This window comes from Mustelus asterias, chromosome 28, assembly GCF_964213995.1.
Source record: "Mustelus asterias chromosome 28, sMusAst1.hap1.1, whole genome shotgun sequence".
NCBI classification, from domain to species: domain Eukaryota; kingdom Metazoa; phylum Chordata; class Chondrichthyes; order Carcharhiniformes; family Triakidae; genus Mustelus; species Mustelus asterias.
Genome location: NC_135828.1, coordinates 28,288,337 through 28,306,270, shown reverse-complemented (window position 1 = coordinate 28,306,270; position 17,934 = coordinate 28,288,337). Strand labels below are relative to the sequence as shown.

General features: G+C 49.4%; 1 protein-coding gene across 4 annotated transcripts in view; it reads right to left on the bottom strand.

The window, feature by feature from the left end:
- tbrg1 (transforming growth factor beta regulator 1) overlaps positions 1-17,934 on the bottom strand; it is a 95,365-nt gene that overhangs the window by 37,090 nt on the left and 40,341 nt on the right. For all 4 annotated transcript variants that reach the window (XM_078199774.1, XM_078199775.1, XM_078199776.1 and 1 more), the window contains 3 exons: positions 10,631-10,870; positions 10,012-10,082; positions 8,946-9,187 (listed from right to left, as the gene is read on the bottom strand). In XM_078199774.1, the coding sequence (XP_078055900.1) occupies positions 8,946-9,187; positions 10,012-10,082; positions 10,631-10,870 (553 nt within the window). The remainder of the gene's footprint in view (positions 1-8,945; positions 9,188-10,011; positions 10,083-10,630; positions 10,871-17,934) is intronic.

Below are 17,934 nucleotides of genomic sequence, written 5' to 3'. Positions count from 1 at the left end.
CTGGGTAACAGGGTTCTTTTGAGGAGTCTGTGCAGATTCGATGGGCTGAATGGCCTCCTTCTGCACTGTAGAATCTATGGCTCTCACACCCTATCCCATCACTCCCACAGTCAGCAAGGTCTGTACCTGTCACCTCACCAACCTTTACATTCAATCTCTCATACTCCGACATTTCCATCACCCCCAGTGTGATTCCAGCAGCAAAGGCTGCATAGAAAACTATTTTCTGTTTCTACGTAATTCCACCATTATCTCCCACCACTTCCAGCGATCCCAGACTGACTGTTGGTTCTACATCACCCTGGACTATTTCCCAACACCCTCCCCGCTATCCACAGCACCCTGGCATCAAACGCAGGAGGTTCAGCATCTTCCCTTTTCCCTCCTCGCTTCCCATTGCCCAGGGTCCCAAACACTGCTTCCAATGAAACAATGTTCCCCTCTCCATTGGCGAGACTGAATATAGACTGGATGCTGCCCTCAGTTCAGTCCACAAGCTTCTGGTCATTTTCCATTTGAATTCTCTGTCCCATTCCCATTCTGGCCTCTCTGCTTTTGGATTCCTACACTGTTTCAATGAAGTTTAACCAAGAACAGCACCTCATCATTTGATCATTCCAGATTCAATGCTGAATCCAACCATTTTGGATCATAACCACCACTCCCATTTTATCCAGACAGCACTTATCATAGAAATCTTACAGTACAGAAAGAGGCCGTTTGGCCCATCGAGTCTGCACCGACCACAATCCCCCCCAGGCCCTACCCCCATATCCCTACATATTTTACCCGCTAATCTACGCATCCCAGGACACTAAGGGGCAATTTTTTTTAGTATGGCCAATCAACCTAACCCGCACATCTTTGGACTGTGGGAGGAAACCGGAGCAGCCGGAGGAAACCCATGCAGACACGAGGAGAATGTGCAAACTCCACACAGACAGTGACCCACCGGGAATCGAACCCAGGTCCCTGGAGCTGTGAAGCAGCCATGCTAACCACTGTGCTACCGTGCCGCCTAGAATCATAGAATCATACAGTGCAGAAGAAGGCTATTTGGCTCATCGAGTCTGCACCGACCACTATCCCACCCAGACCCTGTCCCCATAACCCCAGGCATTTACCCGAGCTAGTCCCCCTGATACTAAGGGGCAATTTAGCATGGCCAATCCACCTAACCCGCAGATCTTTGGACTGTGGGAGGAAACTGGAGCACTTGGAGAAAACCCACGCAGGCACGGGGAGAACAGTTGTTGGTGATGATCATAATATTCCCGTTTATACCTCCTCCAGACACAGCTTTTGTTTCTTCACTTATCCCATTACTATCCTCCATTCTGTCATTTAATCTCTCCTGTCTTCCAGCCTATCACACACCTTCCCTTTAGCCCTGCAACTGCCCCCCCTCCCCCCCCCCCACACCCCCCCAATATGTTTCATTTCTAACCTTTTCCAGGTCTGATGATCTGAAACATCAGCACTGTTTCTCTCCACAGATGTTGCTGCCCTGCTGAATATTTCCAGAATTTTCTGTTTTTGTAACGGAGTACAGACAGTAAGCTGACCATTGCTGTCAGCGAGATCAGCAAGGTATCTGCAGGCTTCTGTACCTCACTGCATGCCTCCCATGTCCAGCCACAGTTCTCTCTCTCTCTCTCTCTCGAGAAGAGTCAGCAGCAAGTGATGTCCTGAGCTCAACAAAGCAGCAGTGCAGAGCTCCAGGCCGGACAAAGGTCTGGATTTGATCCGCTTTATATGGCTTCCTGTCTCAGACAGGTATATCTCCAGCTGGAATTCCCCCACCGTGTTAGAGACAGGTATCTCCCCCCCTGCTGTTTTCAAGAAAGCCTTGATCACGCTAATGCATCGAATAGTCAGAGACCCAGCTCATTACTGGTCAACGCCTGCCCATGGGATCGGACGCTGGCACCTTTGTCCAGTGCAGACTAAGTTCCAGAGTTCTCACCAGGTACTGTACCCAAGGTGCTGTATCACTCCCACAACATTCACTCATTATCAGTGATACCCTCCCTGACATAGAAGTCAGTTTGTGCTGCATCAAATTGCCTTTCCATATTCTCCATCTGCTAGGTAAAGGACAAGGATGCTCCAATCAGCCTTCGTCTTGGCCCTCACAACAGCGCCTGTGGCAGCAAGGTGAGAGGTCAGACACTGATATCCACAGAGAACAGGCAGTGGAGCTGGAGACAAAGCATCACTGCACATTGCTGTTCCCTCCACCTACCACACTCCCCCCATATCATTTCCAAAACTCAGCAGCAATCTTTCCACTGTTAGCGACTGCACCGGGACATCGCCACAGAAAACCACACGTCACACAGGTGATCGATACCTCATCTCACATTGTGCTGGGACAACCATCACTCCCAAACTATCGCACTTCCACCAGAGTGCCCCCCACCCCCCACAAGGAAACCACACTCTGCTCTGGGCTTGCCATATACCCCGCCCCCTTCAGGCCTCACCCTTCAGTCCCCACCCAACCTGGCACTGCCCCTCTGGCACAATGACAGTTCCAACCTCACACTGCCAAGTTAGCACAGCCAGGATGCCAGAGGGCAGTTCCAGGGCACAGCCACGACCCTGACCACCCAGAGGCTACAAAAGCTCCCACCAATCCAAAACTCTGCAACAACCCCCCACACTCTCCCACACTCCCACCCGCACTCTCCCACACCCTGCCCCCGCACTTGTCCACACCTCCCACAGCCCCCCAACACACTCCACACCTGCCCAATACTCTCCCACAACCCCCCCCACACTCTCCCACCCGCACTCTCCCACACCCTGCCCCCGCACTTGCCCACACCTCCCACAGCCCCCCAACATACACACCTGCCCAATACTCTCCCACAACCCCCCCCCCACTCTCCAATAACCCCCCCACACTCTCCTAAAATCCCCCCCATTCTCCAATAACCCCCTCACTCTCCAATACCCCCCACACTCTCCGATAACCCCCCCACACTCTCCAATAACCCTCCCACATTCTCCAATAACCCCCCACACTCTCCAATAACCCCCCCACACTCTCCAATAACCCCCCACACTCTCCAATAACCCCCCCACACTCTCCAATAACCCCCCCACACTCTCCAATAACCCCCCACACTCTCCAATAACCCCCCCACACTCTCCTATAACCCCCAACACTCTCCTATAACCCCCCACACTCTCCTATAACCCCCATACTCTCCTATAACCCCCATACTCTCCTATAACCCCCCACACTCTCCTATAACCCCCAACACTCTCCTATAACCCCCCACACTCTCCTATAAACCCCATACTCTCCTATAACCCCCCCCCACACTCTCCTATAACCCCCCCACACTCTCCTATAACCCCCACACTCTCCTATAACTCCAATAACCCCCCCACACTCTCCAATACCCCCCACACTCTCCAATAACCCCCCACACTCTCCAATAACCCCCCACACTCTCCAATAACCCCCCACACTCTCCAATAACCCCCACACTCTCCAATAACCCCCCCACACTCTCCAATAACCCCCCCCACACTCTCCAATAACCCCCCCCACACTCTCCAATAACCCCCCACACTCTCCAATAACCCCCCACTCTCCAATAATCCCCACACTCTCCAATAAGCCCCCACACTCTCCAATAAGCCCCCATACTCTCCAATAAGCCCCCACACTCTCCAATAACCCCCCACACTCTCCAATAACCCCCCACACTCTCCTATAACCCCCCACACTCTCCTATAACCCCTCCACACTCACCTATAACCCCCCCACACTCTCCTATAACCCCCCACACTCACCCATAACCCCCCACCATCTCCTATAACCCCCCCACACTCTCCTATAACCCCCAACACTCTCCTATAACCCCCCCACACTCTCCTATAACCCCCCACACTCTCCTATAACCCCCCACACTCTCCTATAACCCCCACACTCTCCTATAACTCCAATAATCCCCCCACACTCTCCTATAACTCCAGTAACCCCCCCACGCTCTCCAATAAACCCCCCCCACACTCTCCTATAACCCCCCACACTCTCCTATAACCCCCCACACTCTCCAATACCCCCCACACTCTCCAATAACCCCCCACACTCTCCAATAACCCCCCACACTCTCCAATAACCCCCCCACACTCTCCAATACCCCCCCACACTCTCCAATACCCCCCCACACTCTCCAATACCCCCCCACACTCTCCAATACCCCCCCACACTCTCCAATACCCCCCACACTCTCCAATACCCCCCACACTCTCCAATACCCCCCACACTCTCCAATACCCCCCACACACTCTCCAATACCCCCCACACACTCTCCAATACCCCCCACACACTCTCCAATACCCCCCACACTCTTCAATACCCCCCACACTCTCAAATACCCCCCACACTCTCCAATACCTCCCCACACTCTCCAATACCCCCAATACCCGCCCCCCCCAACACTCTCCAATATCCCCCCCCCCCCTCCCCCACACTCTCCAATACACAACGCAGCCCCTGGGCAGTGCCAGGGTGACAGCACAGCCCCTGATGACAGTATGGCTTCTGGCAGCTTGTTGAGTAGTGGCTGTAGAGGGAAACTTAGCCATCTTTCACAATCACTGAGCTTTTCCTGTGGGCTGATGTTTGGGGCGTAGACACCAAATACCATGATAAAACGTCAATTAGTCTGAAAGTTTATCAGGATGCAGGATCTTTCCCTGGAATGGTCAATGTTAGGATTCTCTCCTGTTTTAGGATTCTCTCCGGTTTCTTCCTCATAATAAAAAGGAAATTGAGACATTGCCTAAGTCACAAAATAAACTCACATAGACTGGATCTCTGTTCTCTGGGAGAGAGAAGATTGTGGTGTGACCTGATCGTGTAACTCTGTGAAGGGGTTTGGTATGATAGACATAGAGAAAATATATCCATTCTGGGAAAGTTCAAGCTAAAGATCAGAAATACAAGGTCGTCACTAATAAATCCAATAGGGAATTCAAGAGAAACTTCTTTACTCAGAGAGTGGTGAAAACTCCACTAATAAGCATGAGTGTTTAAGGGCAAGTTGGGGAAGTACATGAGGGAGGAAGGAACAGAATTTCCAAACAGGGCTGGGTGAAGAGAAATGGGAGGAGGTTTGTGTGCAGCCCAAGTTCCAGCAGAGATCAGTCAGGCTGAGTGGCCTATTTACATGCTGGAGACTCAACGAAGGGCCAGCCCCAAAATATCCAGGGAGATAATCTAGGGTTCAGTCATGGGTGAAGGTGCATTATTGAAATCTGCTTGGGAGCAGCGTTCCACTCTACGTGCTGCTGTGTCATCTAGCTTCACATGGCTATTGTCCACTGGGTTCAGGACATTTCCTTCAAATGGAAGGAAACACTAAACCAGGCCATCTAGGAACCAACAAGGTGAGAAATACCTTCCCTGAACACCCAAGAGATGATCCCAACAGAGAGAGGCTCACTCCCTCCCCCCCGCCCTGCTCCTTCACTGGGCGATGTGACCTCTCAGCCTCGGAACTAGTTTGCTTTTGGAAAGAGGTGTGTGCAGAATGCCTGGGGTGGGGTAGGGGTGTGTGTGTGAATGACTGGGGTGGGGTAGGGGTGTGAGACAGGTTTCACCATGACAGCACCTCGCGGTACCTCTTATGCATTCAAATTCAGAACGGACTCTTCAGGACTCTTTCCCAATGACTAACAGTGTGGGAATACACAGCTGCTGCAAACTCAGTCTTTCGGACCAAGGTGTGTATGGAGACTGCAGTGTAAGCACAACATCTGGGGTGTTACTCGCAGCCTGATCACTCATGGAAGGAGAATGATCTTCGAGGGTTCATCCTCCTGCTTACTATCCAGTGACTGCTGTGTAGATGTCATGTCAAGACTGGCTCCCACCCCTCCCCAATCTCCTGCTGCAACCCACTCCCAGTCTGATGGATAAGGAACGGTACCAGGGAGCTGGCAACATACAAAAACAAAGAACAGTACAGCACAGGAAACAGGCCCTTCGGCCCTCCAAGTCTGTGCCGCTCATTGGTCCAACTAGACTATTCGTTTGTATCCCTCCATTCCCAGACTGCTCATGTGACTATCCAGGTAAGTCTTAAACGATGTCAGCGTGCCTGCCTCCGCCACCCTACTTGGCAGCGCATTCCAGGCCCCCAGCACTCTCTGTGTAAAAAACGTCCCTCTGATATCTGAGTTATACCTCGCCCCTCTCACCTTGAGCCCGTGACCCCTCGTGATCGTCACCTCCAACCTGGGAAAAAGCTTCCCGCTGTTCACCCTATCTATACCCTTCATAATTTTGTACACCTCTATTAGGTCTCCCCTCATTCTCCGTCTTTCCAGGGAGAACAAGCCCAGTTTACCCAATCTCTCCTCATAGCTAAGACCCTCCATGCCAGGCAACATCCTGGTAAACCTTCTCTGCACTCTCTCTAAAGCCTCCACGTCCTTCTGGTAGTGCGGCGACCAGAACTAGACGCAGTACTCCAAATGTGGCCTAACCAGCGTTCTATACAGCTGCAACATCAGACTCCAGCTTTTATACTCGATACCCCGTCTTATAAAGGCAAGCATACCATATGCCTTCTTCACCACCTTCTCCACCTGTGCTGCCACCTTCAAGGATTTGTGGACTTGCACACCTAGGTCCCTCTGTGTTTCTATACTCTTGATGGCTCTGCCATTTATTGTACAACTCCCCCCTACATTAGTTCTTCCAAAATGCATCACTTCGCATTTATCTGGATTAAATTCCGACAATGCTCATCGCTATCCGCAAGTCCAGCCATCTTCGTGTCATCCGCAAACTTGCTGATAACACCAGTTACACCTTCTTCCAAATCATTTATATATATCACAAATAGCAGAGGTCCCAGTACAGAGCCCTGCGGAACTCCACTGGTCACAGACCTCCAGCCAGAAAAAGACCCTTCGACTGCTACCCTCTGTCTCCTGTGGCCAAGCCAGTTTTCTACCCATCTAGCCACCTCTCCTTGTATCCCATGAGCCTTAACCTTCTTAACCAACCTGCCATGAGGGACTTTGTCAAATGCCCTACTGAAATCCATATAGACGACATCCACGGCCCTTCCTTCGTCAACTGTTTTTGTCATTTCCTCAAAAAGCTCCACCAAATTTGTAAGGCACGACCTCCCTCTTACAAAACCATGCTGTCTGTCACTAATGAGATTGTTCCGTTCTAAATGCGCATACATCCTGTCTCTAAAAATCCTCTCCAACAACTTCCCTACCACGGACGTCAAGCTCACTGGCCTATAATTACCCAGGTTATCCCTGCTACCCTTCTTAAATAACGGCACCACATTCGCTGTCCTCCAATCCTCAGGGACCTCACCTGTGTCCAATGAAGAGACAAAGATTTCCGTCAGAGGCCCAGCAATTACATCTCTTGTCTCCCCTGAGCAGTCTAGGATAGATGCCATCAGGCCCTGGGGCTTTGTCAGTTTTAATGTTACCTAAAAAACCTAACACTTCCTCCCTTGTAATGGAGATTCTCTCTAACGGGTCAACACCTCCCTCTGAGACACTCCCAGTAAACAAGTCCCTCTCCTTTGTGAATACCGATGCAAAGTATTCATTTAGGATCTCCCCTATTCCCTTGGGTTCTCAGCATAATTCCCCTCCTTTGTCCCTGAGAGGTCTGACTTTTTCCCTGACAACTCTTTTGTTCCTAACATATGAATAAAATGCCTTAGGATTCTCCTTAATCCTGTCTGCCAAGAACATCTCGTGACCTCTTTTTGTCCTTGAAGTCCCCGTTTGAGTTCTTTCCTACTCTCTCTGTATTCCTCCAGAGCTCCATCTGTTTTCAGTTGCCTGGACCTAACGTACGCCCTCTCTTTTCTTTTTGATCAGATCCTCAATTGTGAAACATCTGTGAAACAGTGCACTCAGCACATTGAGAACAGGAGGAAGGCGGTGGCAACTGCATCCTTTTGGAGAAGTTGAATGACAGGAAATGCTGAACATGTCTGGTGCATTGCTTTCAAACCAGAATCTCCATGGCCCACAGTAACTGCGCCCAGCCTCTGGCACAGAGCAAAGACTGGGGAATGGGGCGACTCCATGAGAGCAAGCGGCAGCTGAACAACAGTGTAGCCCAATCCATCACGCAAACCAACCATTGACTCTGTCTACGCTTCCCGCTGCCTCGGAAAAGCAGCCGGCATAATTAAGGACCCCCCCACGCACCCCGGACATTCTCTCTTCCACCTTCTTCCGTCGGGAAAAAGATACAAAAGTCTGAGATCACGTTCCAACCGACTCAAGAACAGCTTCTTCCCCTGCTGCTGTCAGGCTTCTGAATGGACCTACCTTTCATTAAGTTGATCTTTCTCTACAGCCTACCTATGACTGTAACACTCCATTCTGCATTCTCTCTTTTCCTTCTCTATGAACGGTATGCTTTGTATGTGTAGCGCGCAAGAAACAATACTTTTCACTGTATACTGATACATGTGACAATAATGAATTAAATCAAATCTTTGATGGACTTCCTCTCCAGCTGATGTAAAGCTGCCTCTCACTGAACTTGCTGTCCTTCGTCACGATCTCTGCCTCTGAATCCCCCCAACACCCACTGGCACCTCATACTTCACATCTCGACATGCTGCCCCGGCCTGCGCCCGACTCCCTCCTGTGTCTGTTCCACCTCTAATGTGAGCAGGGTGGGCAGATCAGTGCTTGGATGGGCAAAACAGTAGGTTTTGTTAAAGAGCTGCTGAAAGGAATCTGCACTCCATGTTCCACGAGAGTAAATGATCTGTCCTGACTCCTGATGCTCTGCTGGGTGTTAAGAATTGCACAGTCAGTAGCAGTTACATTCAACACATGCTCTGCCTTCTGACACCAACTTGCTGTGTGCACCATTGTGCATCACTCCCGCAGTGCATACAGGATACCCAAAGGCTTACCATCATCTTTGCCATTATCTTTTCCTTTGTCTCTTTTGTCTTTCTTTGACTTTTTCCCCACCGCCTCCTCTCCAGCTGAACTGCTGGTAACGGGTGTTGTGGGGAGGTTTGAGGCTCCTGGCACTTGGTTGGTTCCTCCAGGGACGTTGTACACGGGTAGGGTAAGCAGGGCGTTGGTGGGTCCTGCAAGCTCAGTCCCATCCGTTAAGTTCTGGTGCTGCAATAGTCTCTTTAGAAGGAACCTAAGGTGCGTTCAAAGAGAGATGGACAACATCACGGCTGGAAACATCTGTTTTATGCATCAGCAATTAAACAAGATAAATGAGTTCGTAAAATGGAGGTGGGGAAAAAATGGAAAATTACAAATCCGGCTTATTTGAAAAGTCTAATGTTTTAATCAGAATTACAGCTTCCTGTGTGAATATTCAAAGTTAGATTTTACAGCTATTTGATAGTTAATATTTTAGTATTTGCTATTTAATAATTTAATCAGTTTTATCAGTACAGTACAGAAGGAGACCATTCGGCCCATTGAGTCTGTACCAACCACAGTCCCACCCAGGCCCTATTCCTTCAACCGCACATATCTACCCTACTAACCCCCTGACACTAGGGTCAATTTAGCACGGCCAACCAACCTAACCCGCACATCTTTGGACTGTGGGAGGAAACCGGAGCACCCGGAGGAAACCCACGCAAACACGGGGAGGACATGCAAACTCCACACAGACAGCGACCCGAGGCTGGAATTGAACGCGCGTCCCTGGCGCTGTGAGGCAGCAGTGCTAACCACTGTGCCGCCCCTATATAGTTTTCCCGTATGAATACTCTTGAATGAATTAATAGATGCAACTTTTTAAAACAATTTAACAGCTTGAAAACACGATGTGCTTTAACATTTTAAACAAAAACCTCCACAAAATTTCCAATTATTAAGATGCATTTTTGGTTCAGTACTGCGTCTAATAACTTTTACCGAACGTGTCCACACAACATACCGTGAGTCAGCCACTAGAGAAGGCAGCTAAAATATAAAGCACAAATATCAGGTGAAAATATTCCTTACCGTCTTTCCTCTTTAGTCCTGATGAATTTCTGCTCGATGTAAGCAATTTCATCACAAAGGCCTGCGTTCTCCTGAAATATACAGTCACTAGACGCATCAAGAGGCTGATAAAGATTGGTCACCTTGTTCCTTACCGAACGCAGCAACGAGCTTTCCGCACTCTCTCACAGGACGTTTGCCACTTTCGACAACATAGTCCACCGGCTAAAAAGCTTGCTGGAAGCTCACTTCAATAACTGTCACAATTGGGGCTTTTGCAGTTAACCAGTTCTCGGATGCAGCGTCACCAGTCCGTTCTATAGGTAGACCTGCTATTGAAGTGCGTGAATTCTGCACAATATCTCAGTACACAATAGTAAGCACCAAGAATCTTAACCCTGGGTTCCTAAAATATGCCGAGTACAGTGAACAAGCCTCCTCTTTGCACAAGGAGATCTGATGTACACACTTACCTGATCAGCAAACAATTTATTAATTTACAGAAACACGATGAATGAGCAGTACAATGTATATTATCTTTACATAAAATAAGAAAGACTACTAAGAACTGCACACCCTTGCTTCCAATAGCAGCACAACTCCCAAATTAACTCTGCTCAAAATTAGTGCAAATACTCACAAAAATCATGGCTTTTATAGTTTTCCGCAGTCTGAGGTACTTTATCCGATACTTCTCGTTCAGGGTCTTCTTTAAAACCTTCTTCAGTTTGGGTTTTGACTCCTGGAATATGGAGGGGGAAGGGAAGTTGGAGAGGTGGTCCATTAGCTGAGGGTTCGGATACTCAGGCGGGTGAGTGACTGGTACCAGGAAAGACTGAGCCGGGTAGCTCTGCAGGAGCTGCTGTCGTTCCTTCTCCGTCTGGAAGGCAAAAATTGACCATTTTAGAAGAAATCGCTTTTCTCGCCCCTCCGCCCCCATTGCTGCATCCCTATCACTGCAAAGCGGCAGGTTTTCTGTGACTATGCTCCTGCAAGTTACCTCAAGATGTTTTACTATATCAAAGGTGCTATATAAACTCAACTTGTTGCTGTTCGTAAGGGTGTACTAGTTTGCAGGTCAATATTTTTGAGGGCTAATTAAAAAAAAGACTATCTAAAGTATAAGTATCATAGAATCATAGAAACCCTACAGTGCAGAAAGAGGCCATTTGGCCCATCGAGTCTACACCGACCACAATCCCACCCAGGCCCTACCCCCATATCCCTACACATTTACCCGCTAATCCCTCTAATTTACACATCTCAGGACACCAAGGGGCAGTTTTAGCATGGCCAATCAACCTAACCCGCACATCTTTGGACTGTGGGAGGAAACCGGAGCACCCGGAGGAAACCCTCGCAGACACGAGGAGAATGTGCAAACTCCACACAGACGGTGACCCAAGCCGGGAATCGAACCCAGTTCCCTGGAGCTGTGAAGCAGCAGTGCTAACCACTGTGCTACCGTGCCGCCCGTAGTGGGTCCAAATATAAGGATTCGGAGTCAGCACTGGCTTGATGGGCCGAAGGGCCTGTTCCTGTGCTGTATTGTTCTTTTATCTTCAAAAGTCAGATCAGATATCTGTCTCCCCCCTCCTCTCATCTCCAAAACTGGTGACTGAGCGTCAGGCAGTCGTATCTGCAGTCCTTCAGGCATCGTACCCAATTGGCAGTATATTGCATGTAACAGGCTGTTTAATGATGGAGTGTTCTGTCCTCGCCCTTTGCCAGTACTGTCAAATCTTCCAGCAGTTGCTTGGTTTTTGAGATGTCTTATTTGAGGTTGACTGGGCGATTAGGTGGATTGGCCATGCTAAATTGCCCCTTAGTGTCCCAATGGTCGCAGGACTGCCACTCAGGGTAGGGGATCATGGCGGCTTCTTTGTCCTCAGCTGGCAGGCCATCTGTAGCCACCCTCTGCCATCAGGACCTAACCCAACGCCAGCCGCAAGTCTCTGTTTGCAGACCTGATGAGCTTTGATGGACAGTGAGTTGCAGCATTCCCAGATTTACAGCAAACTTATTATAACATGTACCACACACGATAAAGTTACTCTTATAGAACCAGAGAATTCCTACAGTGCAGAAAGAGGACATTCAGCCCATCGGGTCTGCACCAGTTCTCTGAAAGAGCATTCACCCAGGTCCTCTCCCCCGCCATATCCCCATAACCCCGCGCATTTACAATGGCCAATCCACCTAACCTACACCTCTTTGGACACTAAGGGGCAATTTTGCATGGTCAATCCACCTAATCTGCACATCTTTGGAATGTGGGAGGAAACCAGAGCATCCGGGGGAAACCCACGCCGACATGGGGAGAACATGCAAACTCCACACAGACAGTCACCCAAGGCTGGAATTGAACCTGGTCCCTGGTGCTGTGAGGCAGACACTGGTCACTCACAGAAAGCCATCTCTTTCTGGAATCATCTCTCTTCTCCTTTCCCAATCTTTGTTTTATCTGTGTCACACACTCACTCTTTTGGTGCACAGCATTTTTCTCAATGTACCATCACTCTGTGACGTGTTTCTTTGTTGATCCACTCAATCTCAGATTCTGCTCTAAGGTTTATAGGATGCACGATGATCAAATATAAACAGCTGAGGGAGGAAGTGGGGTTGTGGCAGGGAGGAAGTAAGATGCAGGGCGGAGTGGTTTATGGGTGGCTAGTTTCTAGAGTGACCAGGGCATAGGAGTACTTATTGGGTGGGGCGTGAAGCCTAGGGAGCACCTGTTGGGTGCTGAAGGATGGTGCCAGAGTATATCAGGAAGGGTCAAGAAGGAAGCTGAAAAGACTCAGGAGGTTAGGAATATGGGAGATCTTGCGGGAAACTGGAAGATTGAGGGGACTGGGAGAACTGAAATTTGGAGAAATGGAGTGGCCTAGAGTATGGACAGCACATTGGCAGCATGGTGGCACAGTGGTTAGCACAGCTCCCTCACAGTGCCAGGGACCCGGGTTCAATTCCCGGCTTGGGACACTGTCTGTGTGGAGTTTGCACGTTCTCCCCGTGTCTGCGTGGGTTTCCTCCGGTGCTCTGGTTTCTTCCCACAGTCCAAAGATGTGCATATTAGGCAGAATGGCCATGCTAAATTGCCCCCTTAGTGTCCCAAGGCATATAGGTTAAGTGGATTAGCCATGGGAAATGTGTGCGGTTACGGGGATAGGGGACTAAGATGCTTTGACTGAGAATCGGTGCAGACTCGGTGGGCTCAATAGCCTCCTTCTGCACTGTAGGGAATCTATGGAAGTACTCGGGAGAGAGCCACATCCCGAACTGAAAATTGCCCAGTCTACCTCAAATAAGGCTCTCAAAAGCTGAGCAACAGATGAAGATGGCGGGTGGAGTATAATGTAGGAAAATGTGAACTTGTTCACTTTGGCATGAAGAATTAAAAAGCAGTATCTCATTTTAATGGAGAAAGAATGCAGAACTCTACAGTATAGAGGGATCTGGGCATCCTGGTATATGAATCACAAAAAGTTAGGTTGGAGGTACAGCAAGTGATAAGGAACACAAATGGAATTTTGGTGTTCATTGCAAGAGGAATCGAGTGTAAAAGTAGGGATACAACTGTACAGGACCTTAATGAGATCACATCGGGAGTACCATGTACAGTTTCGGTTTCCTTACTTAAGAAAGGATATAATTGCATTAGAAGCATTTCATAAAAGGTTCACTTGACTGATTCCTGGGATGAAGGGCTTATCTTATCTGGAAAGATTGGATTGGTTGGCCATATATCCATTGGAGTTTAGAATGAGAGCTGAGAAGAAATTTTGTCTTTCAAAGGATCATTGGACTGTGAAATTTTCTCCCCGGAGAGCAGTAGAGGCCAGGTGATTGAATATATTCAAGGCAGAGTTCAATAGATTGTTGGTTAACAAGAGAGTCAAAAGTTATCAGGGGCAGATAGGAAAACAGAGTTGAGACCACAATCAAATCAGCCATGATCTCATCAAATGACAGAGCAGGTTCAATGGGCCAAATGGTCTGCTCCTAATTATTGTGATGTGGAGATGCCGGCATTGGACTGGGGTGGACACAATAAGAAGTCTCACAACACCAGGTTGAAGTCCAACAGGTTTATCTGGAATCACAAGCTTTCGGAGCGCTGTTCCTTGGTACTCACCTGAGGAAGAAACAGCGCTCCGAAAGCTCTTGATTCCAAATAAACCTGTTGGACTTCAACCTGGTGTTGTGAGACTTCTTACTGTGCCTAATTATTGTATCCTTGTGGGACAATAGTTCCCTAGTGCATTTGCCATAGCAATACCTTGACCTATCAGGGTCAACTTTCCAACTAATAAGCACCCTTTTCCAATGCAGTATAAATGGTTGCGACCTTTGAAATTTGATATTCTTGCATTTGTCCTATGAGTGCAAGACAAAAAGCTTGTAAAGCATGACTCTGTTGCAGCAATATTAGAGATTTAGGTACGGAGGAACCAGTTTGTGGGGGAGCCCCTGGAGAGGTGATAGGCCCTTGTCCTCATTGGCAGGAATTCCTAATTCTGCTGGAGACTGGAACAAATGGGGCAGCACGGTGGCACAGTGGTTAACGCTGCTACCTCACAGCGTCAGGGACCGGGGTTCAATTCCAGCCTCGGTCACTGCGTGGAGTTTGCACGTTCTCCCAGTGTCTGCGTGGGTTTCCTCGGGTGCTCCAGTTTCTTCCCACAGTCTAAAGATGTGCGGGTTAGGTGGATTGGCCATGCTAAATTGACCCGAGTGTCAGGGGTATTAGCAGGGTAAATGTGTGGGGTTACGGGAATAGGGCCTGGGTGGGATTGTGGACAGCACAAGCTCAATGGGCCGAATGTCCTCCTTCTGTACTGTAGGGATTTTATGATTCTAAGGCTATGGGCGAAGTGCTGGTAAATGAGATTAGGTGAGAGGTCAGGTGCTTCTTGTATGTCGGTGCAGACTCGATGGGCCGAAGGGCCTCTTCTGCGCGGTATGATTCTAAATTATTCTGGATTCATATTTCTACACTTGTCTTCACTCACTTATAACCATCCGAGACAATGAACACTAATGAAAATCAACTGAATCAGCATTTCTCAAAGTTCTCAGTGTCTGCAGACAATTCTCATCCTCTTGTACCCTTCTTTTCTCCAAAATAGTCTCCGTTGTTCCTGTTTCACTTCTGCACATTCCCTCAAACTTTCTAAAAGGAAAGGAAATGTTTATACAGAATCTTTCACAACCTCAGGATATCCCAAAGTGTTCTTTGTTATTATTCATTCACAGGGTATGGGTGTCACTGTCTGGCCAGCATTTATTGCCCATCCCCAATGCCCTTGGGAAGGTGGTGGTGAGCTGCCTTCTTGAATCGCTGCGGTCCGTGCGCTGTAGGTACACCCACCAGCGCTGTTAGGGAGGGAATTCCAGGATTTTGACCCAGTGACTCCGAAGGAACAACGATATACTTCCAAGGTGGTGTGTCATTTGGAGGGGAACCTCCAGGCGGTGGCATTCCCAGGTATTTGCTGCCCTTGTCCTTCTAGATGGTAGCGGTCGTGGGTTTGGAAGGTGCTGCTTAAGGAACCTTAGTGAGTTCCTGCAATGTATCTTGTGAATGATACACACGGCTGCCACTGTGCATCCGTGGTGAAGGGAGAGAATGTTTGTGGAAGGGGTAGCAATCAAGCGGGACTGCTTTGTCCCGGGTGGTGTTGAGTTCCTTGAATGTTGTTGGAGCTGCACCCATCCAGGCAACTGGGGAGTATCCCATCACACTCCTGACTTATGCTTTGTAGATGGTGGACAGACTTTGGGGAGTCAGGAGGTGAGTTACTCATCACAGGATTTCCAGCCTTGTGGTCACAATGGAGGGATACAAAAGAATGATCTAGTTTGGACCAGGGAGCGGTGCGGGCTTGGAGGGCCGAAGGGCCTGTTCCTGTGCTGTATTGTTCTTTGTTCTTATATGTCTGGTCCAATTCAGTTTCTGTCAACAGTAACCTCTAACGATGTTGATAGTGGGGGATTCAGCAATGGTGATATTATTGAATGTCAAGGAGAGATGGTTAGATCCTCTCTTGTTGAAGATGGCTATTCGCTGGCACTTGTATGGCACGAATGTTACTTGCCAGCCCGAGCCTGGATATTGTCCAGATCTTGCTGCATTTGAACATGGACTGCTTCAGTATCTGAGGAGTCACGAACGGTGCTGAACCCCCATTGTACAATCATCAGCGAACATCCCCACTTCTGACCTTATGTTTGAAGGGAGGTCATTGATGGAAACAATTTGCAGACAATGCAAGTGTTGAAATGTAGAAATGCAGCAGCAAATTTGAATACTGCAATCACCCAAAAATAGGAATGAGATCATCTATTTTACTGATATTATTTGAAGGACAATAATGTCCGGGACACCAGGAGAACAACTTTACTCTCAGAAATATTGCCACAGGATCGTTTAGTCCCACCTAAAACAGTAATTTTTCTCATCCCATCTCTCCTCCAACAGTGCAGCGCTCCCTCAGTACTGACCCTCTGACAGTGCAGTACTCCCTCAGCACTGACCCTCAGACAGTGCAGCACTCCCTCGGTATTGACCCTCTGACAGTGCAGCACTCCCTCAGCACTGACCGTCTGACAGTGCAGCACTCCCTCAGCACTGACCCTCTGACAGTGCAGCACTCCCTCAGTACTGGCCCTCTGACAGTGCAGCACTCCCTCAGCACTGACCCTCTGACAGTGCGGCACTCCCTCAGCACTGACCCTCTGACAGTGCGGCACTCCCTCAGCACTGACCCTCTGACAGTGCGGCACTCCCTCAGCACTGACCCTATGACAGTGCGGCACTCTCTCAGCACTAACCCTCTGACAGTGCGGCACTCCCTCAGTACTGACCCTCTGACAGTGCGGCACTCCCTCAGCACTGACCCTCTGACAGTGCGGCACTCCCTCAGCACTGACCCTCTGACAGTGCGGCACTCCCTCAGCACTGACCCTCTGACAGTGCGGCACTCCCTCAGCACTGACCCTCTGACAGTGCGGCACTCCCTCAGCACTGACCCTCTGACAGTGCGGCACTCCCTCAGCACTGACCCTATGACAGTGCGGCACTCTCTCAGCACTAACCCTCTGACAGTGCGGCACTCCCTCAGCACTGACCCTCTGACAGTGCGGCACTCCCTCAGCACTGACCCTCTGACAGTGCGGCACTCCCTCAGCACTGACCCTCTGACAGTGCGGCACTCCCTCAGCACTGACCCTCTGACAGTGCGGCACTCCCTCAGCACTGACCCTCTGACAGTGCGGCACTCCCTCAGCACTGACCCTCTGACAGTGCAGCACTCCCTCAGCACTGACCCTATGACAGTGCGGCACTCTCTCAGCACTAACCTTCTGACAGTGCGGCACTCCCTCAGTACTGAACCTCTGACAGTGCAGCACTCCCTCAGCACTGACCCTATGACAGTGCGGCACTCCCTCAGTACTGACTCTCTGACAGTGCGGCACTCCCTCAGTACTGACCCTCTGACAGTGCGGCACTCCCTCAGTACTGACCCTCTGACAGTGCGGCACTCCCTCAGCACTGCACAGCCTGGGGTTTCTGCCCACGACTATTTGGTAGAAATTGAACCCACAAACGTCTGACCAAGAGGCAGCCTTGGATCAGAGCTGACACATCTCCATTTTCCCCACTCATTCGTTCATTCTCCTGCTCCCCTGAACTAATTCCAATTTTCTCGGGTTTCCCCTCATTTCTACGGTGCTTTCATAACCTGGTGACTTTCAGATATTCCTCTGCTATCCTGATCTCCTCCTGTACCTCTCGCCTCACCTTTAAGCACTCTGAATGATTGCATCAGACTTGTGATGAGGAAGATGACCAGCAGGTTCACAAGACGGATAAACGGGTGAGCAAGAAGTTGGGAAGGGAACATAACAGGGAACTGTGTTAAGTTGTGGAAAGCAGTG